The sequence below is a fragment of the Euleptes europaea genome, chromosome 4 (genome assembly GCF_029931775.1).
Source record: "Euleptes europaea isolate rEulEur1 chromosome 4, rEulEur1.hap1, whole genome shotgun sequence".
NCBI lineage: Eukaryota > Metazoa > Chordata > Lepidosauria > Squamata > Sphaerodactylidae > Euleptes > Euleptes europaea.
Window position 1 is genome coordinate 48,334,102 of NC_079315.1, and position 25,286 is coordinate 48,359,387.

General features: G+C 44.5%; 1 protein-coding gene across 1 annotated transcript in view; it reads left to right on the forward strand.

The window, feature by feature from the left end:
• The first annotated feature begins 322 nt into the window (after positions 1-322).
• The window catches only part of PGM5 (phosphoglucomutase 5), a 61,537-nt gene continuing 36,573 nt past the window's right edge, over positions 323-25,286 (forward strand). The window contains exons 1-6 of the mRNA XM_056847997.1: positions 323-583; positions 18,789-18,951; positions 20,688-20,834; positions 21,653-21,778; positions 22,913-23,103; positions 24,730-24,884. Coding sequence (XP_056703975.1) covers positions 323-583; positions 18,789-18,951; positions 20,688-20,834; positions 21,653-21,778; positions 22,913-23,103; positions 24,730-24,884 — 1,043 coding nt within the window. The remainder of the gene's footprint in view (positions 584-18,788; positions 18,952-20,687; positions 20,835-21,652; positions 21,779-22,912; positions 23,104-24,729; positions 24,885-25,286) is intronic.

The following is a 25,286-nucleotide window of genomic DNA, read 5'->3' on the forward strand; positions in this document are numbered from 1 at the left end:
GTTCAAAAAGGGGCCGGCGGGGTTGCTCTGCAGAGCGCTGCAGCGAGGCCAGCAAGAGAGCAGCTGCGGCGGTTCCCCAGCAGCAACGCGCCCTTTCCCCTTGGCTCCTTCCCTCGGTCGACAGTCCGGGCATGGCGCGGAGCCCTTAGAAGCCGTTTGGGCGGGAAAGAGGAGCCGTCGGGCTGAGGCTCCCGTGAGCGCGGGGCAGGGCGGGGCCCGGCCCTCGTCCCCTTCCTCCCATGTGAGGCGCGCAGAGCGGTCGGTTCCTTGGGGGTGGCCGAGGCCGGGCTCCAGGCGCGCGGGGAGAAGCCGCCGCGGCGCCATGGAGGGGAGTCCTATCCCTGTGCTCACCGTGCAGACGGCGCCGTACGAGGACCAGAGGCCGGCGGGCGGCGGGGGGCTGAGGAGGCCCACGGCGGCCTTCGAGAGCCAGCGGAACTACCTGCCCAACTTCGTCCAAAGCGTGCTGTCCTCCATTGACCTGCGCGACCGCCAGGGCTGTACCATGGTGGTGGGCAGCGACGGCCGGTACTTCAGCAAGACGGCCATCGAGGTGGTGGTGCAGATGGCGGCGGCCAACGGGGTAAGGGGGCAGCAGGCGGCGCGCTGGGGCGGCTCCCTCGCGGGGCGGCGGTTTGATTTGACCGTTGCTCTGGTTCTGGTTGTGGTAGGTGATGCGGTGGGGGTCCAGTCCAATCAACCAATCAATAATCAATTAATAATTAATTAATAATTCTGTACAATTAATTGTTAATTAATTATTAATTAATCATCCCTGGTTCTGTACAATTAATTAATTATTAATTAATTAATTGTACAGAACCAGGGATGATCGTTAATCTGGAACAACAGTGCAATCCTAAACACCGTTACACAGTCCATTGAAGTTGGTGGGTTTAGAAGAGTTTAACGGTGTTTAGGATGGCCCTGTGAGTCAAGCAAAACTTTTTTTAAAAAAATTGTTTTTTTTTTAATCTTGACCTTCCGAGGAGTTTAGGGAACCACAAATCTTTCTCCTCTTAGGTGCTAAGAGATTGTGGTTAGCCTGAGGACGTTCAGTACATTTTGGGGCTGAACTGGGATTTGAACCAGTGTTAACTCTGCTGGAGCCCCGTGGCGCAGTGTTAAGCTGCAGTACTGCAGTCAAAAGCTCTGCTCACGACCTGAGTTCGATCCCGACGGTAGCCGGCTCAAGGCTGACTCAGCCTTCCATCCTTCTGAGGTCGGTCAAATGAGTACCCAGCTTGCTGGGGGTAAAGGGAAGATGACTGGGGAAGGCACTGGCAAACCACCCCGCAAACAAAGTCTGCCTAGGACGTCACCCCATGGGTCAGGAATGACCCGGTGCTTGCACAGGGGACCTTTACCTAACTATGCTAGCTCATCTTGTGCATACATGCAGCTTCTCCAAGCTGATCCCTGATGTATCCCATATTATAACCTTATTCCACCAATTCATCAAGCACCATCTGCTGTGCACATTATTAATATATTTATATATCACATTCTCAATAACAATTCCCAATGTGGTTTCCAAACATAGCTGTTAAAATGGGAAAAAAATTACAATAAAACGAAGCTCAAAAAGTCTGTGCCAGGGAGGGCAGAGTATAAATCTACCCTACTATCCACCTAACTATCTTCAAAATGTAGATTTCCCCACACACACACACACACACACACTATCTAAAAACCAGTGTTAAAATAATATTTGGATTTCAGAATCTCTGTCTATCTTATTGTGTCATGTTTAATTAAACAAGAACAGTTGCTAGAAAAAAAGACAGGTATTCTGCCAGCAGAATGTAGTTTGAAATGTTCCAATATTAAATATAAATATAGTGCGTTCACCAGCAAAGTTAGGATATATGTGAGAAAAATGAAACTAGATGACCCTGGTGGTCCCTTCCAACTCTATGATTCTATGAAACTTCTGTATAAGGGAAGGCGCAGTTATGCTTTTTAATCTCTCTAATTTCCTCTAACTACTTGTTCCATATGCTTTATTATTGTTTTTCTGATTTTTTACTTGCTGTATCCACTAACAGTGCAGAGGTAAAATCAGTAGGCTTAGATTGGAGTAACTGCATAGGATTGCACTGTAAATCTACTATATAGTTATTCTCTTACTCTCACATGCTGAGATGCTGTATTCCTGTTCACGTCTTTTCTTTAGCTATTGCATTGCCATACCTTGATCAGTTGGAATGGATAATTCACACTGTTCATTAGGTTTAATTTGAATTGATTTGTCTTCTTGCACATTGACCCACATTTGCATTCTTTACACACCTTATCCACTATATTTCTGTAATTTATTAGCCTCAATAATTGAATTCTACAGTTCTATCATATAGGTTGCAAGTGTATCCCCAAGTATGCCATTAGCTACATTTCTCAACTTATATCCCCATGATTTCTTACCCGAAACAATGGGTATTTGGGAGGTTTCTCTCCCATGAAAAGTTGTTGGTTCCTAACGCCTTCACTTGCATTTCTGTTTTCTGATGGTATCTCTCTCCCACCCACATCCAAAAAGCAGTTCAGGAGAACAAGGCAGGCAAACAGATTCATATGTCAAGTACGTATTTATCATGGTTTTTCATTTATTTATATTTATTTATTTAGTATCCCTCCAAGGAGTACCCAAGGCTGACTTCCATCTCATAATCATTCTGGAAACCATAGTTTTTTGTGTGGGAATATCAAATTTGCCTGATTCTGTGCTTGGATTTCAAAACAAATTAAAGTTAATAGTCTGGAGACAAATGTGCATTGGAAAGGAAATATATACTGTTGGCTCCAAAGTGTGTTCCACTCAGATGGTGATATCTTCAGACTGCAGTAGTGTGGGCGATTCCTCATCTTGTTCTGAGAGATGACTGCCTAATGGTCATATGTACTTGCTAAAAAAACCAAGAAACTAGATTTGGTGGTGTATATCTTGGGAATGAACAGTTTAGAGAATAAAATCTAAAGAGCTTGGTCCTCCTATTTTTATTAAAGTGTGTTTTTATCTGGCACAAACTAGTTAAGGAATTTCATCATTCCTTGCTACTCAGTTAAAATAATGCATAATGGTCAGGGCGTGTTTGTGATAGATTCCTGTAGGCAGATTGAACTACCCCAGTAAAATTTAAAAGTAGCATCCTTTCCTACTTTGCACTGATTTGGATTCTGGGTGATCTCTTATCCATTCCCCCTTCCCAGAAACTTGACCTTCTGCCAAACCTTGTTCCCAGTGACCTCAGCTGTACCAGCTGGCTGCTTACGGCCAGAGTCCCAAGAATTCTTCTTCTCATCCCAGAAGTCTGAGCCCACCTGAATCAAACTGTGTTTGGTTGATTAAGGTACATCTGGTTTCAGTTTACAGGATGACAGTCTGTTTAAATAGGAATAAACTGAAGTTAGTATGGGAAACAGTCTGTTGCAGAGAGGAAGGTGCAAGCATTAAGTTTTATATAGGGCTGTTATGAAAAGGCTGGGTTGGGAACCAGTGAGATCCTGACAGTGCTTTGGAGAGAAAGATGGGAATTCATTTTATTGTTCCCTAGACTTTATGTTTGGAACACTACTTGAGAGCCTGGGGTATGATTGAGCTGCTGACCCACACAGTATTCTTGGCCCTGGGATCAAGAGATCACTTCCCTGTTCCCTTTTGGGCCTTAACCCTTCATTTCTTCTCTCAGACCCTCAGTCTTTTATTCATACCACACTGTTTTACACCAGATGCAAGTGTGTCAAGACAGTGCTAAGTGGAGAACCTCCATATAACAAGCTGGAACAGTAAAACTATTGCACATCTACAAGGAACTGCCTTGATTTGTCTAATAGGAAAGTAACTCTGCCTGTAAACACAATTCATAGTGATGCATGGGTTTCATGAGTACTGATGCTCTTCACAAATGGGGGCTATGCTGCTGTTACAGAATTGACCAAAATTTCCTTGTTTGAGTTGACAGGAAAGAGACTCATGAGGACTCTCAAGGGAAGAGAAATCTCATCTCTACCCCAGCTCCCTTGGTCTTCCTTCCCTTTATTTGCCTGCTTCTGTGCTCTTCCCTATCTGTGCCTGCCTGCTTTTCTTAATCCACCCCCATCCTCTTCCATTCACCTCTCCAACCCTGCCCTGCATAGAGGAGGGAGAAGGAAATGGGTGGAGGAGGAAAACTGGAGCTGGCTTTAGCTTTCCCTTTTTACCATGACCACTGTGGTTTTGTGTGACATTTTGGGTTGCTGTGACAAATTGTTTTTGTTTTTTAAAACTGGTGATGTCTGTGTATATGTAAACCCATACGTAAGCACAGATATCATCCCTAACATTCTGGGGGTTTTGTCACCCCAATTTTTTTAGCATGTTGGATTTTTCTGCAAACCTGGGGTTTCCCTAACCCCCAGGTGGTCCTGTTGTGTGGATTATTTGATCTTCATGGGACCACATTTGGCTATTAGATGTAATAATTGGTAATTTTCAGAATGTTTATTTCCTGTATCTAGCTTATTTCTTGTGCTTGCTTGTATCTTGTTTCTGCTTCATTGCATTGTGCCACTCAGTTCTGATGATGTCTGTGTTAAGGATGAGAAAGCAAAGATGGGGCAGTGCTTGACTTATTATCTACTTATTTGCATGATTGTAAAGCTTAATGGACTGAAACATTTGAGAGATTATGAAGTTGATTTTTTTCACATACAAAAAATTAAGCAACTCAATGGTAATCTAGAGAATGATCTGAAAATGCACAGAAGCCTGGAGTAGCTATGCTTGAAATGTTTGGCAAAATACCTTTTTTGTCCTAAGGCTATTATAAAATACAAAGTGATCAATGGAATATAATAATAATCAGTATGATGTATTTTTCATCCCTTTAGAGTAGTTGCTATTGTTTTGTTGGTGCTCGAAATGCCAACAGGATCCCTTTTAGTTTCCAAAACAGATGCACAGCCCAATCCTGGGGGTGGGGGGGTGGATCTGCGGTGGCCAGGAGCGGTGCAGCCATGCTGCCTTCTCAGAGGCTTTCTGGCTGCTGGGGAGGGGGAAAACCCTTTTTTAAAAGTTAAAAAAGAAAAAAGGGGGAAATGTTTCATAGTAAACATGAGACTGCTCCACCAAAAAAGACCCTGCCACCCTGCTGCCACTCAAGGGGGTGTTCCCAGGACAAAAGGGGCTAGGAAGCGAACATCACCTGTGTCCCTTGGAACGCCCTGGACATGCCCCCTCCTCCAACACTGGCGCAGGCGTTCCCTTCTGGGCACGTCAAGTTCGTAGCCATACGTGTCTGTTAGATTTTGGTAGGGCAGATTTTAATAAACTCAGAGGCATGATGAGAATCATTCCATGGACAAGACTCCTGGAAGGGAAAGGAGCAAGTGAAGGGTGGGCTCTCCTAAAACAACAGCTCTTGCAAGCTCAAGCCCTCATTATTCCAACAAGAAGGAAACCTGGTAGAGGATTCAAGAAGCCAATGTGGATGAACAGAGAACTCCATGATGAGCTAAGGGAGAAAAAAGAAATGTTCAAGAAATGGAGGCAAGGAAATACCTCTAACGAAGAGTAGTTGTGGGTTGCTAGGCACTGTAGGTCAGCCATCAGAGAGGCCAAAGCTCACAGTGAGCTGATGCTGGCCAGGGAGACTCGCTACAACAAGAAAGTTGTCTTCAGATATGTGAGGAGCAAGGGAAAAGAGGCCATAAGCCCACTGTTGTATGAAAGTGGAGAGACTCTGACAGAAGACAGAGAGAAAGCAGAAAGGCTCAGTGCTTATTTTGCCTCAGAGTTTCCTCTGAAAAAAAGAACGGGCTCATCTAGAGATAATAGTAGGCAAGGCACAGCATCCGGGCTGCTGGTTGACATGAACAGAGAGGTAGTTAAGAAGCACCTGGCTCCATTGGATGAGTACAAATCCCCTGGGCCAGATAGTATGCACCTGAGAGTGCTCAAAGAACTTTCCAGAGAGCTTGCAAAGCCTTTGTCCATCATCTTCCAGACCTCTTGGAGGACGGGAGATGTGCCACAAGACTGGAGGAGGGCAAACATTATCCCAATTTTCAAAAATGGCAGGAGGGATGACCCAGGAAACTACAGGCCAGTCAGTTTGACCTCTGTCCTATGATTATATGATTCTAAGTAACATGGTTATTAAAAGGACAGGTTGCAGCTCTTCTGGGAGTATGCCACTTCAGGATGCAATGCAGGATCATGTGAATAAATGCTGCTCCATCTTGTGAACTAAAGCCCTTCTCTCTGACAAGCATGCTTTTCAGTAAGCAGTATATCTCTAACACTGTTGAATCATGTAACCCAATACAATCATAGAGCTGGAAGGGGCCATACAGGCCATCTAGTTCAACCCCCTGTTCAATGCAGGATCAGCCTAGAGCATCCCTGACAAGTGTTTGTCCAGTCTCTGCTTAAAGACTGCCAGTGAGGGGGAGCTCACCACCTCCCTATGTAGCTGATTCCACTGTCGAACAACTCTTACTGTAATTTTTTTTATCCTCTCCACCCACAATTTAAACCCATTATTGCGAGTCCTATCCTCTGCTGCCAATAGGAACAGCTCCCTGCCCTCCTCTAAGTGACAGCCCTTCAAATACTTAAAGAGAGCAATCATGTCCCCCCTCAGCCACCTCTTCTCCAGACTAAACATTCCCATCTCCCTCAGCCTTTCCTCGTAAGGCTTGGTCTCCAGGCCCCTGATCATCCTCTTCGCTCTCCTCTGCAGCTGCTCCATTCTGTCCACATCCTTTTTGAAGTGAGGCCTCCAGAACTGCACACAATACTTCAGGTGAGGCCTGACCAATGCTGAATACAGTGGAACTATGACATCTTGGGATTTGGATGTTACGCCTCTGTTGATGCACCCCAAGATCGCGTTAGCTTATTTTGTCGCTGCATCACCCTGGCTGCTCATATTTAACTTACGGTCCCAGCCATACCCCAAGATCTTGTTCGTACACACACTGTTACCTGGAAGTGTATCCCCCATCCAGTATGCATGTCCCTCATTTTTGTTACCCAGATGTAGACCTCGGCACTTATCCTTGTTGAATTTACGGTCCCATCCATACCCCAAGAACTTGTTCACGCACACGCTGTTACCTGGAAGTGTATCCCCCATCCAGTATGCATGTCCCTCATTTTTGTTACCCAGATGTAGACCTCGGCACTTATCCTTGTTGAATTTACGGTCCCATCCATACCCCAAGAACTTGTTCACGCACACGCTGTTACCTGGAAGTGTATCCCCCATCCAGTATGCATGTCCCTCATTTTTGTTACCCAGATGTAGAACTCGGCAGGTATCCTTGTTAAATCGCATCTTGTTCATGTCTAATCATTTCTCCAGTGAGTTCAGATCTCTTTGAATTCTATCTCTGTCTTCTGGTGTGTTTGCTGCTCCTCCCCATTTGGTGTCATTTGCAAATTTAATTAATGGTCCCTCCACGCCCTCATCCAGATAATGTATAAAAATATTGAAAAGTACTGGGCCCAGAACCGAACCATGTAGCATCGTACTGGGTACCTCCCTCCATTCAGATGAAATGCCATTTCCAACTACTCTTTCAGTGCGGTTCTCCAACAATTTCCCTATCCACCTAACTATCCTATGGTCCAGTCCTCAGTCATCTAGTTTACCCATCAGAACTAAGGCTGTTGAAAAAAAAATCGGTAAAATTCAGATTTGGCAAAATTCGGCCCGTTTTTATTTGGGAAATGCCGAAGTCCGAACTCCCCCGCTTCGGATCCGTGCAATTCGGCATGAGATCCGGAGTTCGGGGAAAAATTTGGCCGAATAAAGCTATTAAAACACAATCGCGCCTTTCTGCGGCTCCGGGGGGGTATTTTGGGGGTAGAGCGTAGCTTGAGTGGACCCTTCTTGCAAGAACCCTCAAGTTTTGTGAAGATTGGGTCGGGGGGGGGCTAAGATATGGGCCCCGAAATTGGGCCCCCCTCCTTAATGTGCATTTCTGACAATGGAGGTTTGCAATTAGCAGAGCTTGCCGCCCACTCCCTAAGCTCCCAGCCCCGACAAACAGCTGAGCTGGGGGGAGCAAAAGCCGGGCAGGTGCGAAGAAGTTTGCAAACCATGCAAAGCAACACGTTTGCAACCATGCCAACCATGCAAAGCAACACGTGACGCCTGGGAGTTTGTAAACCATGGAAAGGGACAGAGACATGCTAGCTATGCATAAGGAGCAGGAGGGGTGGAATTTCCCCTTTTGCATCAGACTCAAGACCAGGAAAATGCATGCTTTAAGTCACAATTTGAAAACCAGTTTTGAGCAAGCTTAAAAATAGACCTAACCGATCTTATGAATAAGGGAAAACCTAAGGACACATAACTGAAACCCCCCCCTCAAACCAGAGAGAGAGAGAGATTCGAGGGGGCACACACACCCCAGGCAGAACGGCCGAAAGCCCCCTTTGGCTTCCCCCCCACCGACAGAAACTGCTCCCTCCCCACACACACACACAGATTCTGCTCCCCCCACACACACACAGGAGAAAAATTATAGAGAAAAGCCCCAAAATGGGTCTTACTGTGGATGTCTTCTGTTCCATCTTCTTCGCACCTGCCCCGCCCTTGCTTCCCGCAGCTCAGCTGTTTGTCGGGGCTGGGAGCTTTGGGCGTGGGAGGCAAGCTCTGCTAATTGCAAACCCCCATTGTCAGAGATGCACATTAAGGGTGGGGGACCCCTTCCCGGCCCCATATTTTGGGGGGCCCTGATCCAATCTTTACAAAACTTGGGGGTTCTTGCAAGAAGGGTCCTCTAAAGCTATGCTAAAAGTTTGGAGGCTCTACCCCAAAAAATGCGCCCCCTGCAGCCACGGAATGGCACAAATATGCACACACACCCCCCAAGGGGGATCTCTCTCTCTCACACAAACAGATACACTCTCTTTCTCTTCCTGGGCTGCACAGCAGCTGGGCTCATACACTCAATCGCGACTGATTGACCAGAAGAAGACCCAACTTGGCCACCGATTGGCTGCGCGAACCCCGAATTTGCCTAATTTATTCGCTGAATTCGGCTCCCCGTTTTCCTGCCTTTTTTTGAGTTCGGTTCCATCCAAACTAAAAACCGCCGAATCGGGAAATTCGGCTGTTTTCGGTTCAGGACGAACCAAATCGACAGCCCTTATCAGAACATCATGGGGAACCCTGTCAAAAGCCTTACTGAAATCCAGGTAAACAACATCAACTGTATTCCCTAGATCCAGTAAGCTCATCACTAGGTCAAAGAAGGAAAAAAGATTGGTCTGGCAGGACCTGTTGGGGACAAATCCATGCTGACTTCCCTGTTCACCAAGTTGTCTTTCAGATGTTTGCAGATTGATCTCTTTAATATCTGCTCCAGTATCTTCCCTGGGACAGAGATCAAATTGACTGGCCTGTAGTTTTCTGGGTTATCCCTCCTCCCTTTTTTGATATGTTCAAAAGTGGTAGACCTATGTGCAAACATATATATGGCTGTGTTTACACATGAGTAGTACTTAATCACCCCCTTCTTTTTAACTCAGCTCTCTTATCAGATTGCATTTTTTACAGGTCGATGTTCAGCTCTCCACTGAGAGGGGAGCCATTTTGATTAGGCTTTTCATATCGCTCGATATAAGCTTGATATAAACATCTATCAAAAGGGACTGAATGAGCATTTTCTTAGCAGAGAGTTCTCTCAACGGCAGTTTTGGGTGTGCCATTTTATGAACATGTGTGGTTAACTGATAAACACGGGCATGGGGGGTTTTGTGAGGGAGGGGCGAGATATGCTTGGTGGGACGTATTGCTCAGTGTGTTTATGCAGAACTCAAAGAGGCTGCCTAAATTACAGAATATAGAGAAGTATGCTTTGTGCACATCAGCAGACGAAGAGTTTTTACTCCTTTTAAGGTCTATATCAGCAAATGGGTACTTCCCCACACTTCCCTCTCCAATCCCCCTCCTCTCCTCTCCAGCACTTTTCACAGAAGAAAAAGGCTGGCATAAAGGCGTAAAAGCAGACAGAGGGACAATAGCTTTTTTTTTTTAATTTTAGCAGTGAATACACTTTGCTGAGGCAGAGAGACAGAGGATTTTTAAGAGGGTTCCCTTTTTGCAAAGCTAGAATATTTTACTGCAAGAAGGCTCTTTTGTAGGGGCTAAAGCACACTTTTTCCTGCAAAAAGAGGAAATTAGCAGAGACCCAAACTTTTCTTAAATTTAAATTAGTTAAATTAGCAAAAAACCCTCCCTTATCCTCCACAAATGTTGGAGGTTTCTTTCAGGGAGGAAAAGTAAACTGACCTGACCACTTCCGTGAATTCTAGCAGTCAGACAGAGAACCCCTTTTTTAAAAACTGCTTTAGTCTTCTGTAAAATATTAGTTTGAGTCTCTGCTGCACAAAGGACCCTTCCCCTCCTCCCACACCTTTTGCTTCCTGCTGAGGCAGGCTGGAGATTGACTGACAGACAAGGGTCTTAGAAAAACAACTGGTCACAGTTATATCGCTCCCTTCCTTCAATGAAACAGGCAGACAGAGAGAGACACAGTGTTTTAAAATGCTATTTCGAGTCCTATTTCCCCTTTCTAACTCAGTGCAGCAAGGAGAGAGAGAGAGAGCTAGTGAAAAAACTTGTTATGGCTGCCTCTCTAGATTTTCACTTCCTTGTTCCTGCAAGGGGGTGGGTGGGGAAAGGTTCCTGACAGGCTGATATTTCGGGAAGCCTGTTACATCATCACTCCCTCCCTTTACCCTACCGTGATCAAGGCACCCTTGCTGCCCTCTCATGTTTCGCTGGGGAAGCGGCTTGGCCTCAGAATGGGTTGGACTCCTGGGTTGGAGAGCATTCACCCTTCAGATACAGGGCCTTGCCAGATGCTCGTGCCCCTTTCCCCCATGCTTCCTCCTCGACCTGCTTTCCCTTCCCCTTTTTATCCCTCCTTTACCTGATTGTCAATCCCTCAAACACCTGTCCCACCCTAATTCCCCAACCCAGGCAGAAGCAGCGACGTCCTTCCCTCTGCTGCCTAGCCCTCTCCTTTTCCTTCCCTGCCAGCCTGGCCTCCTTGGGGGCCGCTTCTCTGGTGGGGCGGGGAGGCAGCTTCAGGTGAGCGGCTAGCCCCCTCTTCAGGTTTCCCACCTCTCTCCACATCTCGGCCTCCCCTGTGACCCAACATGGCATCTTTGCCCGGCATTTCAGCAGGCCCTCTATTGCCAACGGAGCGCCAGGATTTCCCGCCGAGGTTCAGGAACGGCTAGAGATGAGCCTACCCGGGCAGGAGGAGGTCCGCACATGTTTTGGGTGCACTGTCCACACGCGTGTTGCGAACATGTGTTTTCTTTTGGGGTATAGTGTGACATATCCTCGAACTCGTCTTGATGAGGGGGATCTGGAGGAAACATTCCCAGAGGGGTCCTACGTTGCTTCAGGGAGTGGGGGGTAGGGGGTACATGGGGTGCGTAAAGTCAGCCCTGCCAGGGCTTGTGAGGTGCCTACATACTCATCTCCACGAGAGGAACCTAGGGGAAGCATTCCCAGAGGGGTATGACACCGCTATGGGGAGTTAACTGAGAATATCGTGTGGTATTTTTCTTGTTATCAACCCTTGTATGACGAATTACAAGAAAAGTTTCCGTGTATCAGATTTGTGGAGGGACTTCCCTCAAGCTTGAATGATGATGATCTGCTGCCTCCAAATAAAATAAACCTAGTTATTTTGGACAATCTGATGGCTGCTGCTTCTGATAGCTTTGAAATTGAAAATGCTTTTACCAAATATGTTTTGGTTATATCGGATCTCTGCTGGGGGTTGCACTGCCTCTGATTACCAGACTTTTATTGCACAACTGATGGAGCATGCTGAGAAAATGTACTTAGTCCCCAGCCACAATGTTTAAATGCATGGAGCCCCTGGGATGAGGAGAACATTAGAAGCACTATTGTTCATTCTTTGGATAAAGAGATGAAAGCTATTCTTGAAAGGCAGGAGTTTTTGGAACATGAAAATGCTAGGTTCTATGGATCACTTCTCCAGAAATATCTAACGTCACAAGGGGGGAAGAAGAAAAAACTTTGCTGAACCTGTATTTCTCTGCACCCGAGTTATACCCTGACCCCCAGCCTGAGCAAAAAAAGGCCGACAGCATTTCAGAAGAACTGTTTGAGGATCTCCCTGCACGATTCAGAGCTGGAGCAAATGTCCTGCTTAAGAAATTGGGGCAGAATAGAAAAATAGCCTCTTGGGACCAAAAAGGAACTTTTGTTTATCAAAGCACACCCGTTGCTGGCACCAACCTGTTTGACCTTATAAAGAGCATTACCCAGATGCATGCGCTGCCTGCTGCCAACCTGCCAAAAGGTATGAATGTGTTTTTGAGAGCTCTGGCTGAACGGAATGTACCTATGACTCTAGCTGGGAACTCAACTGTTAGGACGATGTTGGATTCTATGAAAAGCTCACTCTCCCCTGCTTTGAAGGACTCCTGTGATTTCTTCCAAGATACATCAAGTTTCGCCCCTTTTTGCCACTTCCAAAACGAGAAATGAAAAAGGCCTGTAAAACTGGTTAACTGCTGATTAAAATCAGTTCTTTTAGGTTATCCGGGCTGATTAAAATGTTTTCTCTCTCTCCTTGCTGCACTGAGTTAGAAAGGGGAAACAGGACTAGAAACAGCAATTTAAATCACTATGTCTCTCTCTCTCTGCCTCACATTTTGAGTGAAGGAAGGGAGCGATAGAACTATGACCAGTTGTTTTTCTAAGACCCTTGTCTGTCAGTCAATCTCCAGCCTGCCTTGGTAGGAAGCAGGATGTAGCAGCGGGAAGCGGGCCTCTTTAAGTTCTGCCTAAACACACTGAGCAATACATTCCACCAAGCATATCTCGCCCCTCCCTCACAAAAAGCCCCCCCACGTCCCTGTGTGTTTATCAGCTGACCACACATGCTCATAAAATGGCACACCCAAAACTACCATTGAGAGACAGAACTCTCTGCTAAGAAAATGCTCATTCAATCCCTTTTGATGTTCATATCAAGCTTATATCAAGTGATATGAAAAGCTTAATCCAAATGGCTCCCCTCTCGGCGGAGAGCTGAACGTTGACCTGTCAAAAATGCAATCTGATAAGAGAGCTGAGTTTAAAAAAGGGGGTGTATAAGTACTACTCACATGTATACTCATCACTTGGTGAAAAGAACAGATTGTTGTTTGCATGTGTGAATGAGCCATCCTAGATCAAACACCACAGCCAAAGTTTTCATATGACCTCCAAAATTATACCTGTGAGAATTGCTTTCATTCCCATATATCTGTAAGTCTCCTGGTGTTAAGAGAATGACGTACCTACTTTCATTAGCAAGTTCATGGATATATATGCAATTTGTACACAATTTGAATGAATGTATTAACTAAGATAAATGTCACAGCAATAGAACCCAGTTAACTAAAAGTTATGGACACTTAAAATAATATGTTTAGTTATGAGATTTTTGTTTTGTCAGCTGAAACTGGAGCAGACAACTTCCACAAACATACATACACTAGTTACAAGTACCCTACAACAGCTTTTTATGCATTTGTCTAGTTCATAGACATGCTTCTGTGTATTGCAGTCTATCAAGAGTCTATATGGTCCTACAAATGGTTAGTTGCATTTAAATATGGGGGAATTGGCTTCAGATATGGCCTTTGCCATAGACTGAGGCTCTGCTAATACGTGGGAGATACGTTTGTTCAAATTTGGGTATGCCACCATCACATATCAAGTGGTGAATCATACCTGATTGCCAAGAGGGATGCACAGATAAAGGGGAATTGAACCCTCTCCATGTCCAGTACCTCTCTTCCTGTATTGTTTTGCTCTGCCAAGCTCAGTTCTGATATTAGAGCCCAGCTAACGAGAAAAGCACCTATGGGGGGTGTCACAGCAGGCCCCTCTAGAAAAGCAGTGGAGAAACCAGAGATAGAGAGTCCTACTACCCCAGCCTCTCTGGGGCCTGTTTGTATATTGCTTGCCCCTACAATAACCCACACACACTCTCCAGGCAGCTGCCACCACCTGTCGCTTTGAGAACTGAAGCAGAGTCTGGCAGGCCTCATTCACTCACTCTAACATTCAGCCTGGCCTACATATCACCCATTCCTTTTACATCCAAGAGTTCTGGGGACAGCCATACGTCTCTTGTTTGCTTTTAAATGATGCTGCTGTTGGCTTATGAAATGATGCTGTTGTTGGGTCAGTTTGAAAACTGAGGCCATAACAAGCCTCCCCATTCCTTCTGCAGAATTGTGTTTCCAAAACCTTCACTGCATACCAGCCAGTGATAAGAGGAATCCCGTTGGTATCTGTATCTCGTCCAGAAGAAGGAGACAGTCGGAAATAACATTTCCCTAATGATCTCTTGGTACTTAAAGGAGGAAAATCAACTTTCCAGTGACTCTTTAATGTTCTGTAGGAATATGTCCCATTCTTCAGTAATCTTCTCTAAGAATTTTAAATACCTCCCTGTTTTGAGGGTGTAAACATTTACATTTATTATTTGCTGTGTTTTAAGTTTGCATATAATGAATGGTGAATAAGTGAATAGCACTAGAGTCCTGAACAATAGTTGTGAAACTGTGAAAATATGGCCATTAATGATAAACACATTCGGTCAGTATTTAATAACAACATACTGAAATTTTGTCATGTTATAAAAATGGGGTGGGACTTCCTATGTTTGAACCCTTCTCAGCCTCCATTCACACTACATTTGGCAAGTGCATCCTTGCAAGTCAAGTGTTCTGAAATGCACTGTACTCCTGGCTTTTATTTTTAACTCAGAAATCTGACTCGAGACAGCTACAGGTCATAGCAATCAGTCAACTCTTTGATCCAGCTGAAAGGCCACTGTGAAAGGCAGTTGCTGTCTGTTTTCTCTGTCATGCCAATTAAAGATCTAAACTTGCATGTTTTAGATTCTTGCATCTTCATGGGAATTTGTTTGTTTTTATTATTTCAACTTTCTACCCTGCTCTCACCGGCCAAGGTTGGGCTCAGAGCATCTTACAAAGGGGTAACATCCCAATTAATTAGATAAAAACCTTAAAAACAATATTAAAAATAGCTTTATAAAACAGTCATACAAAACAGAAATGTCCTAACTTATCTAAGTTATCTAAGGCACCTCTGAGGTGAGACATAAAGCTATATAAGATCTCAAGTTGGATATGGGGAGGGTCGGGGGGAGAAATAGCAGTGGAGGTTAGGGGAGGCCAGCATTTATATATAAAGGAACTGTAAGTAGCCTCAACCATAGGCCTGATAGAATAGCTCTGTTTTACAGGCCCTGCGGAACTCTCCAAGGTCCCACAGGGCCCTGGTCTCACTAGAGAGGCTATTCCACCAGGCAGGGGCCAGGGCTGAAAAAGGCCTGGTCCTGGTCAAGGCCAGCCGGACACTCCTCAGGGCGGGGGCCACCAAAAGGTTGGTATTAGATTAACGAAGAATCCTCTTGGGAACATACCAGGAGAGGTGGTTCCGCAGATATGAAGGTCCCAGACTGTGTAAGGCTTTAAAGGTCAAAACTAGCACCTTGAATCTGACCCAATACTCCAGCTGGAGCCAGTGCAGCTGGTGAAGTACTAATGTAATATAAGAAGTCCCCGTAAGAAGTCTCGCTGCGGCATGTTGTACCAGCTGGAGCTTCTGTGTCAGCCTCACATAGGGTGAGTTACAGTAATCTAGCTTGGAGGTGACCATTGTGTGGATCACTGTAGCTAAGTTGGGGTGGGAGAGGTAAGGCACCAACTGCCAGGCCCGTCAGAGATGGAAAAAAGCTGTCCGGGCTGTGGCTGTGACCCAATTCTCCATTGACAAGGAGGCAGCAAAGGTCACACTCGCTCCTGACGGACAGGCGTAGGTGTCAACTGCATGCCGTCAAGAGCTGAGAGTCAGTACCCCACCCCAAGGCCACCCCGGGTAAGCCACAGGTCCTCTGTCTTCGTTGGATTAAGCTTCAGCCTGCTTTGCTTCAACCACCTAGTCACAGTATCCAAGCACCTTGCCATTGTGTTCGGGGCAGAGTCTGGATGGCCGTCTATCAACAGATAAAGCTGGGTGTCATCAGTGTACTGATGACATCCCAGCCCGAAACTCCAGACAAGCTGGGCAAGAGTACGCGCATAGATGTTAAACAACATAGGGGAGAGAATCGCCCCTTGCAGCACCCCACACACCAAAGGGCGCCTCTGCGACACCTCTTCCCCAAGCGTCACTCTCTGTCCCTGGCCACAGAGAAAAGAACCCAGCCATTGAAGGGCTGAGCCCCAAATCCCAATGTCGGCGTGGCGGTAGTCTAGAAGGTCATGATCAACCATGTTGAAGGCTGCTGACAGGTCCAATAATATTAGCAGCCTTGACCTGCCCAGATCCAGCTGTTGAAGGAGATCATCTGTGAGGGCGACCAGAGCTGTCTCTGTCCCACGGCCGGGGTGGAAGCCATTGGTCCAGGACTGATGCTTCATTGAGAAAAGCCCGAAACTGCTCGGCTGCCACTCTCTTAACTACCTTTCCCAGGAACAAAAGGTTGGACACTGGGCGTTAGTTGACAAGGTCCCTAGGGTCTAATGAGGGCTTTTTTAAAGATGGGCACACCACTGCCTCCTTTAAACCCCCTGGGAAGGTCCCAGTGTCAAAGGACACGTTAATATTCTCTCCCAGGGGCCCCCAGATCATCACCTGGGATGCCTTGACCAACCAGGGGGGACATGGTTCCAAGGGGCATGTGGTGGGCCTTACAGTTGTCAGAACTCTGTCAACATCGGAGAAAGCTGGCTGAAATGGTCCAGTATTGGACCAGAAGACGGGCAAGGGGCCTCCAGTTCCCTTACTGTATCAAAGTTGGCTGGGAGGTCATGGCAGAGCGACAAGACTTTATCCGCAAAAAAGCTTGGGAAAGCCTCACAGCTGTGGGTTGAATTTAAATTTAAATTTGGTTGTCTCTCTGTTAGGGACGTTGATGAACTAATACGGACGTTAGGGACGTTAACAAACTAATAACTCTAACTGTGCCGGGAGAGAGCTAGCTGATGCAATTTCAGCTGCATAGTATTCCTTTTTAGCAGCTTTCACTGCCACCTCATAGGCTTTCATAAGCATCCTATACGGTGTTCTTGCAGCCTCATCACGATCATGCCACCAAACTCGCTCCAGCCGTCTAAGCTCTCACTTCATACTTCTGAGTCCCACAGTAAACCATGGGGCCAAGTTTCTGCGAGGGCAAAGAGGGCGTTGGGGAGCAATGTCTGTGGAGAGTCAGCTATGCCAGTCCTCCACAAGCACATCAAGAGAATCACCAGGAGGAACAGGATCCCCCAGAGCCCTCTGGAATCCAATCGGATCCACAAGTCTCCACGGGCGAGCATAAATCAGCTCGCTGCCCAAACAGGGAGAAAGTGGGAAGTCAATCCGGGCCTTCAGGACTAGGTGGTCTGACCATGGATCCATCTCTTTCGGCACCAGACCCACACCTACCCCAGACCCAAAGATCAGATCCAGCGTGTGTCTTGCTTGGTATGTGGGACCTGAAACAAATTGGGAGAGCCCTGGTGCCGCCATGGCCAACACTAGAGCATGCGATGGAGTGGCATCCACATAGACATTGAAGTCCCACAAGACTGGGAAACTCCAAGGCCCAGCTAGCCACAGCCTCTAACAAGCTCGGCAACGTATCTGCCAGTGCGTTTGGCGGCCAGTACACTAACCAGATAGCCAAGCTCTCCTCGGTTTCCCACACCAGGCCCATACATTCAATGCTGGGAATCTCTGGGTTGGGAAGGGCACTGAAGGAGAAAACCTCCCAGACGCACAACGCTGCTCCCCCCCTGGCCCATTGTCTGAGACTGAGGGAGGACCAAAAAACCTGGGGGAGCCCGTTCTTTCAGGGAGACTGTCTTGCCCTCTTGCATCCAGGTCTTGGTCACGCAAGCCAGGTCCACACCCTGCATGGCAAAATAGTCTTGCAGGGTGCCGGTCTTATTGCTAATGGACCTGGCATTGCACAGCAGCAGTGTCGGAGATAAGTAATTCTTAGTCTTCCTACCGTTGTTTCTTCGGATGGGATGCAGATTGGAAGGAGTCCGAGCTTGTCCACATCTCCAACTCCTTCCTTTAAACCATCTGCTCCCACCACCATACCTCCTACATCCCCAGAGGACTGGTATTTGCTGATATCTGTTGGGTACTACCTGGACTTGTACTTCAGATCCCTTTGTGCATCTGAAAATGTGATGAGCCTAATTGTAGCACCAACATAGTTGGTTGCACAGGATCGATTCTTTCTTGTTAGAGTTACAGGTTGAGTATCCCTTATCTGGACATCAGATATCCGGACTGACCCGAAAACCAGACCTTTTGTGTCGGCATTTAGGCATTACTCATATGCCCTCAGCAGTCCCATTGATGGTTCAATATACACAAAATTATTAAAAATTTTGTTTAAAATTACATTCCAGCTGTGTGTATACAGTATACATAAAACATATACAAAATGTAAATGAATTCCGTGTTTAGACTTGGGTGCCATTCCCAAGATATCTCATTATGCACATGACAAAATTCCAAAATATTCCAAAATACGGAAAGATCCAATATACAGACCACTTCTGGTCCCAAGCAGTCCAGATAAGGGATGCTCAACCTGTACTTCAATGACCAGGGTAGCTGACAGCAAATTTTTCTCACTTGATTGTTTATTAAAGTTACCTAACTCAGTAAATCATATTAATCAAATATGATATCACCACCTTTGTCTGCTTAATCTAGATTGGAAGATTGGTTATTGGTCAGAATGGGATCTTGTCTACTCCTGCAGTGTCATGCATTATCCGGAAGATAAAAGCAACCGGTGGGATTATTCTGACAGCTAGTCACAGTCCTGGAGGACCTGGAGGAGAATTTGGAATTAAGTTTAATATTGCCAATGGAGGTAAGAGTTTTTATGACACACCATATTATTGCAAACGCAGAAGAGTAAAAAAACCCCACAAGTTGTAATCAAAAGCAATTAGGCTACAACCATCTGTTTTCTATCGATGTCTATAGCTTCATATTTGCATATTTTAAAGCATTGTAGGAGATTTTTTTCCCTTTGGTTGGGTGGTTTTCCAGAGAAATCAACAAGTATTCTTGGCTCCAAAGACATTGCCAGCTGCTTTAAAAAAAACCCCCAAAAAACCCCGTGTTGTGACGACATGTAAATATGCTTTACTAGTCAGAAGTTTGGACATTAGATCAAACTGATCCAGTTGACAGCTAGGGTCATGTGACTGAGCTAGCCTGAACCGTCTTGAATGGCCAGAAAAGGGATTTTTCAGTCTGACTCAGAATGACTCAGCTAATGAATGTGATTGACAATGTATCTGTAAATGTATATAGGTTCATGTACTACACACAGAAGTGTTCTAGGAGAAATGCTGATGTATGGCGAAGCAGTTTGATACTCAGAACTGCAACGTGGACTGTGTAAATATTGTAAATAAATTGTACATAGCAGAACTGGTGTGGACTGAAGTTGCTGCCAGGTGTACTCCTGCATTCCAGCTAAGCTGTGCGCGTCATGTTGCCCGATATAAAATGTTAATTTAATTTCTCTTGCTTATTCTGTGGAACTTATTATTATGAAGCCCCATTTTTTCCTACATGGAGGTCTTCCACATTTCCATACATAGTACTGCTCTGATTCGCAGAGTATCATCAAAGTCTTGCAGGAAATAGTAAGGGAACTTAAGCCTCAGGACAGCAGTAGCTGTAGGCAGCAATATTGCATGAAAATCAGTAGTACCAGGTTTTGATGCACAGCTTCCTTCTCATCAAAAGGAGCATCCAGCTAGTTTAATAGGGCTTCCATAATCCCTAGAGCACAGCCCTAAGGAGAGTTACAGCTTCTATACTCTAGGGAGAAAACCTCCTATTCTTCTGTGTGACATCTCCCCCACTCCCAACCAGTTTAATTTGTCTTTTCAGGTCATTTGAAGCCAGAGGTACAAGAAGTTGGCATGGTGGAATTTTGTTGGAAAGCGCTATGGAGGTCACAGAATCAGACTTCTGTGGTTGATTTTGGATGTGTTTCTGATTGCATTTTATAGTACTGTTCTCCTGTTGTAGGGATGCTCCAGATGTATGGCACTGATAGTTTTTCTGCATTTAGGATACTTACACCCCTCCTGAGGTGGGGGGCTGAAAGTGGTCTGGAGGTGGTGGAGTCACGCTGTAAGTGGCCTCTTATCACGAAATAAGAGGCACTTATGCTGGCGGCGACGACAGTTCCATTAGTGCCTGGGTGCCATAGAACTTCACGCTGCTCCTCCGATGATGCAGTCTCTCCAGGACCTAAATCCCAGAAGAGAAATGTGTTGTCGTCGTGGGGGCAGAGCTGATGGTGGTCAGCTTCCAAAGCCCCTCCAGCCCGGAAATGCCCCCTTTAACAACAGTGTTGCTGCACAAGGTTTTTCCTGATGCAGCATTGCTGTTTTCATTGTGGGGAAAGCCCCGTTTTCTTTTTTACCCTTTCAAAAAGGCTTTTTTAAGCCTTGTGGCAGCCAGGGAACCTCTTTGGAGGCATCACGGCAGTGCCTCAGCTACGCTGTCCCCGGCTGCCGCAAGACTCAGGAATGGTCTGTTAGATTATTAAAGATAGATATTTACTGAACATGTGTCTTTCAGGACCTGCTCCAGATGTTGTTTCTGATAAAATCTACCAGATCAGCAAAACCCTAGAAGAATATGCTATTTGTCCTGATTTGAGAATTGACTTAACTCGGCTAGGAAGACAAGAATTTGATTTGGAGAACAAATTCAAACCTTTCCGAGGTATTAAATTATTCTGCACTGTTTGACTTTCCATTGGGGTTACTATAAAGTAGTTAGCTTGCTTTCTGTATACTTTTCCAAATGGTAGTGGGAAGTGCTGTCACGTTGCAGTTGACTTATAGGGTTTTCAAGGCAAAAGACAACCAGAAGTGGTTTGCCATTCCCTGCATAGCAACACTGGACTTCCTTGGAGGTCTCTCATACAAGTACTAACCACCATAGCTTATCTTCCAAGATCTGATGAGATCAGGCTAGCCTAGCCCTTCCAGGGCACTTTTACAAATAGGCAGTACTAATAGCTTGATATGTATCTGTTTGGTGCTAGTGATGATATTCAAGTAATGTATATTTTGACAGGCACACGGGTCTTTCAACCACTAGTGTATAGAGAGTGGGAACTTGTTTTTCCAACACTGTCAAATTAGACATTTGACAACTAGTGTAGTATGACATATCCAGTTTGTTGACTGGAAGTAATGTTCTGCATTGTAGGGATATAACCCCATAATCTGTTTGTGCAGCAGTTATCAAGTAAGCTTGAAACAATCAACACCTTCTCTGAACTCTTACATATTTTTAGTTTATGAAATATCATATTTGCTTACTTCCAGAATTTCTGGCAACTTGGAAGTAGTTGGCAGCTTATGCTACCTGAGAGTAATAAAAATGTATTTGATGGCTGATACTTGTATCAGGCATGAACCAGTATGACATTATTGGGTCCCAAGTATGTGATGGTTTGTGGAATAGATTTCAGCTATTCAGAGATAAAATGCATTGACTAACTAGACATTATTTCTTTGACCTTATTTATTTAGTTGAGATAATCGATTCTGTGGAAGTGTACCTCAACCTGCTGCGGACATTGTTTGACTTCAGTGCAATCAGAAGTTTGCTAACAGAGTCAGACCAACTTAAGATAAGGATTGATGCTATGAATGGAGGTAAGGAAACTGAGTCTTGAAGGGGCAGAAAAAACGCTAATATAACAGAAAATATACACAGTAATACACAATAATTATATTTAAGATTTCGTACACATTATCTAAATAGGCCTTACGTAAGCCATCTAGGGTAGGTCAGCATTATTATCTAGATATTTCCCATGGGCTGAGGGGCTGAGCGTTTGCTTTGCCAAAGGCCTCCTATTGAGTTTGTCAGAGAAATTATTTGAGTGAAGTGAACTTGACTCAAATATCTGATGAAGGATAACTTTTCAAGTTGACATTAGAAAGGTTGCATTGATCTGACCATGATGGAGAGCTGTCTTCAAAATGTGTCGTGTGATTATTGTTCAAATATAATCTTCAAGGGCGCCTAAGTCTTTCTTCTGTATATGCAAGAAGGGGCATCAATAGTATTTATAGGCCTGCAATGTTCTGAAGTATGGGCAATTTAAAATAAGGGGTCCCTCTTAAAAATAAGGCCAGTCTTGCAACCATAAGTAAATGTTTGCAGTGTGTTTTCAGTGAGAATAGATACAAATGTGTTTGAATCCACTTTCATTTTTAAAAAAGAGTGCAGTCACATACATTCTAGAAGTGCCTGCATGTCAGGAGCTTTCCACGTGTAGCATACCTGCCATACAGACACTTCTAAACATGCAGTGTTGCATATTCAGCAAAGATTGTACTGTGTACCTCTCTGTACATGTGGTATGACTTCTCTTTATCTTAACAGACAGGAGCAAATGGTTTTTGTTTAGGAATTGACATTGATTAAGCCTGAGAGTGTCCATTTATTTTAACTATGTAGGCATATCGTTATTATGTAGGCATATAGTTATTATAGTTAGGCATATAATACCTGTGGTATTAGCCTTTTTCAAATGGAGACCTTATCTCATTCAATAGGTGTCTGCTTTGTTCTGAACTTTCTGACTTTATCTCATTCAATAGGTGTCTGTATGCTTTGTTCTGAACTTTCTGACCTTATCTCATTCAATAGGTGTCTGTATGCTTTGTTCTGAACTTTCCCTGGCTACTAATGGTGATCATAAAATTCCCATGTATTATGTGAATATAACAATTCAAAGTGTATGCACTGTCTTGAAACTGGAGGGTAAATGCCTTTTACAGTGATGGGTCCCTATGTCCGAAGAATCCTGTGTGATGAATTAGGAGCTCCTGCTAATTCTGCAGTAAACTGTGTTCCTCTGGAGGATTTTGGAGGCCAATATCCCGACCCAAACCTGACATATGCAGCTTCTTTAATAGAGGCAATGAAAGGAGGAGAGTATAGATTTGGAGCTGCTTTTGATGCGGATGGAGTAAGTATTTGGGAAAGGGTGGATCTGGAGGTTAAAAGTGCCTCAGTTGGTTCAGCTGTGATACTGAGAGGGAGGCTTTTAAAAGACTACCGAGCTTTCATTTATGTTCAGAAGGATTGTCAGGCTATCATTTGTGTTTTTGTAAACTCTATATTTTATTCATGACTGACCTAGTTTTTCAAGTATTACTCAATATTGAATTTGTTACTCAATATTGAATTTTAAATAATATTTGTTAAATATTGTTATTTAAAATTTCAGAGGGCCAACTTAAAGCTTTTGAAACCACAAGTGAAAACTACCAATCAGCTCTTAGTATTGCATAAATGAGGCTTGTTTCACATAGGATAATATTTTCCAGACATCACTTCACTGTGCATTAACTTATTAAAGCATTGTGTATATGGAATTGCACATGTATCTGTTATTTGAATGCCCATGCATCTGTTTTGTTATTATCAAATTGGAGTTTGGGGAGGGAAAGAAACAAGCTGTATAACAGGAGCAATGGCACGTAAACATTTTAGGGGGAAAACCATTCAGTGGAAACTTCAGCATCTTCTTTCATGCTTCATAGGTAAGTTTCAAACAGGCAAGTTTCAAACAGTCTTTGAAACTGTAATGGCTAGAAGCCTTTTTTATTGGAAAAAAATCAATAAAGGTTAGGGGCTTACACAAGTATAGTTTCAGAGGATAACCATTTTGGTATGCAGGAGAAGAACTAGACTTGAGTCCAGAAGCACCTTAGAGACCAACAAGATTTTCAGGGTATAAGCTTTTGAGCTTTGATTCTCGAAAGTTTATACCCCAAAAATCTTGTTGGTCTCTAAGGTTCTACTGGACTCGAATCTAGCTCTTTTACACACATATTTCTTTTTATTCAGAAACCAGGAGCTTGTAAATATGTTACTTTTTTCAGGGTACACTTTATTCTTGTTGTGGGTAATACAGATCTTCTAGGCTTGGCTCCATTTCAGGGAACCCAATACTGCCATCATAATTTAGTACTGCTAGTTAAATGAAATTATGCCCCTTTGAACTAGCTTCTGTGCCTTCCTTTTGTAAAACAGTAAAGTGAAGGAATAATTATTACCTGTCAAATCATGCCCTAGGATTATACCACATATCAGGCAGGGTTTCCTCTTTCTGTGCAGGACTCAAAACAGGTAGAAAAGGAACAGTGGACAGCCTCATTTATGGCTATTAAGGGGAAGTAAGGGGTTAGGTCTCAATCTCATTTCATGGGCTCTGATTGAAATGTATTAACAACAGATCTTGTCTTAAATACTTTATCAGTCTTTTGAGTCTGGTCTAGCACAGCAGTGAAACTGAGCCACAATAAAAAAATACCCCTGTCAAGAAAGGGAGAGGAGGAGACAGTTATAATTCCCCATGAGTTCTGGGTCAGGTCTAATTAGTGAAAAGCTTATTTTTACAGAAAATACACATACATGTAGCTTAGTGTCTTGAGACAGGCTGGAGCCAAGAACAATCATGGTCTCCCTTTGCTGGGCTGATGGGGAGAGAAAGTGCAATATGGAAATGATCTATTGTTGCAGTGGTATTGTGGCTGAACTCCTCTACTTAATTTATCCCCCCACCCCTGTGCTTTCTTTTCTATTCCAGGACCGCTATATGATCTTGGGTCAAAATGGATTTTTTGTGAACCCTTCTGATTCACTGGCCGTCATTGCTGCCAATCTCCAGTGCATTCCGTATTTCTGTCAGATGCCTGTGCGAGGCTTTGGTAGAAGCATGCCAACCAGTACTGCACTGGACAGGTAAAAGGGGGAGAAGATTCATTAGTATAGACAATTTCCTAGTGATAGATCTAGGGATACTAGACTGCGGCGTTTAATTTTGTTGAGTAATATGTTGGCTATTGGGGGGAGGGAATGAATCTTACTACTTGTCAAAGTTATAGTCACAGTAGTATATATGTGACCGAGCAAGAATGTTAGCACCATCTCATTCTCATCATCCTAAGTGGAAAAGATAGTTTTCTCCCCCCCCCCCAACAGTCTCTCTTATCTGAGGCAGCTTTGCTGTGAATTCTAAAGATGTCACTTTACTTGGGGTGATTTGGTGTCTCATCCAATGTTTATTTATAAACCTAACTGGAAAAGCCAACAGTACTTTTGGTAGCCTGTCTGCAGTCTTGTTATCACAGCTTGTAATGATGA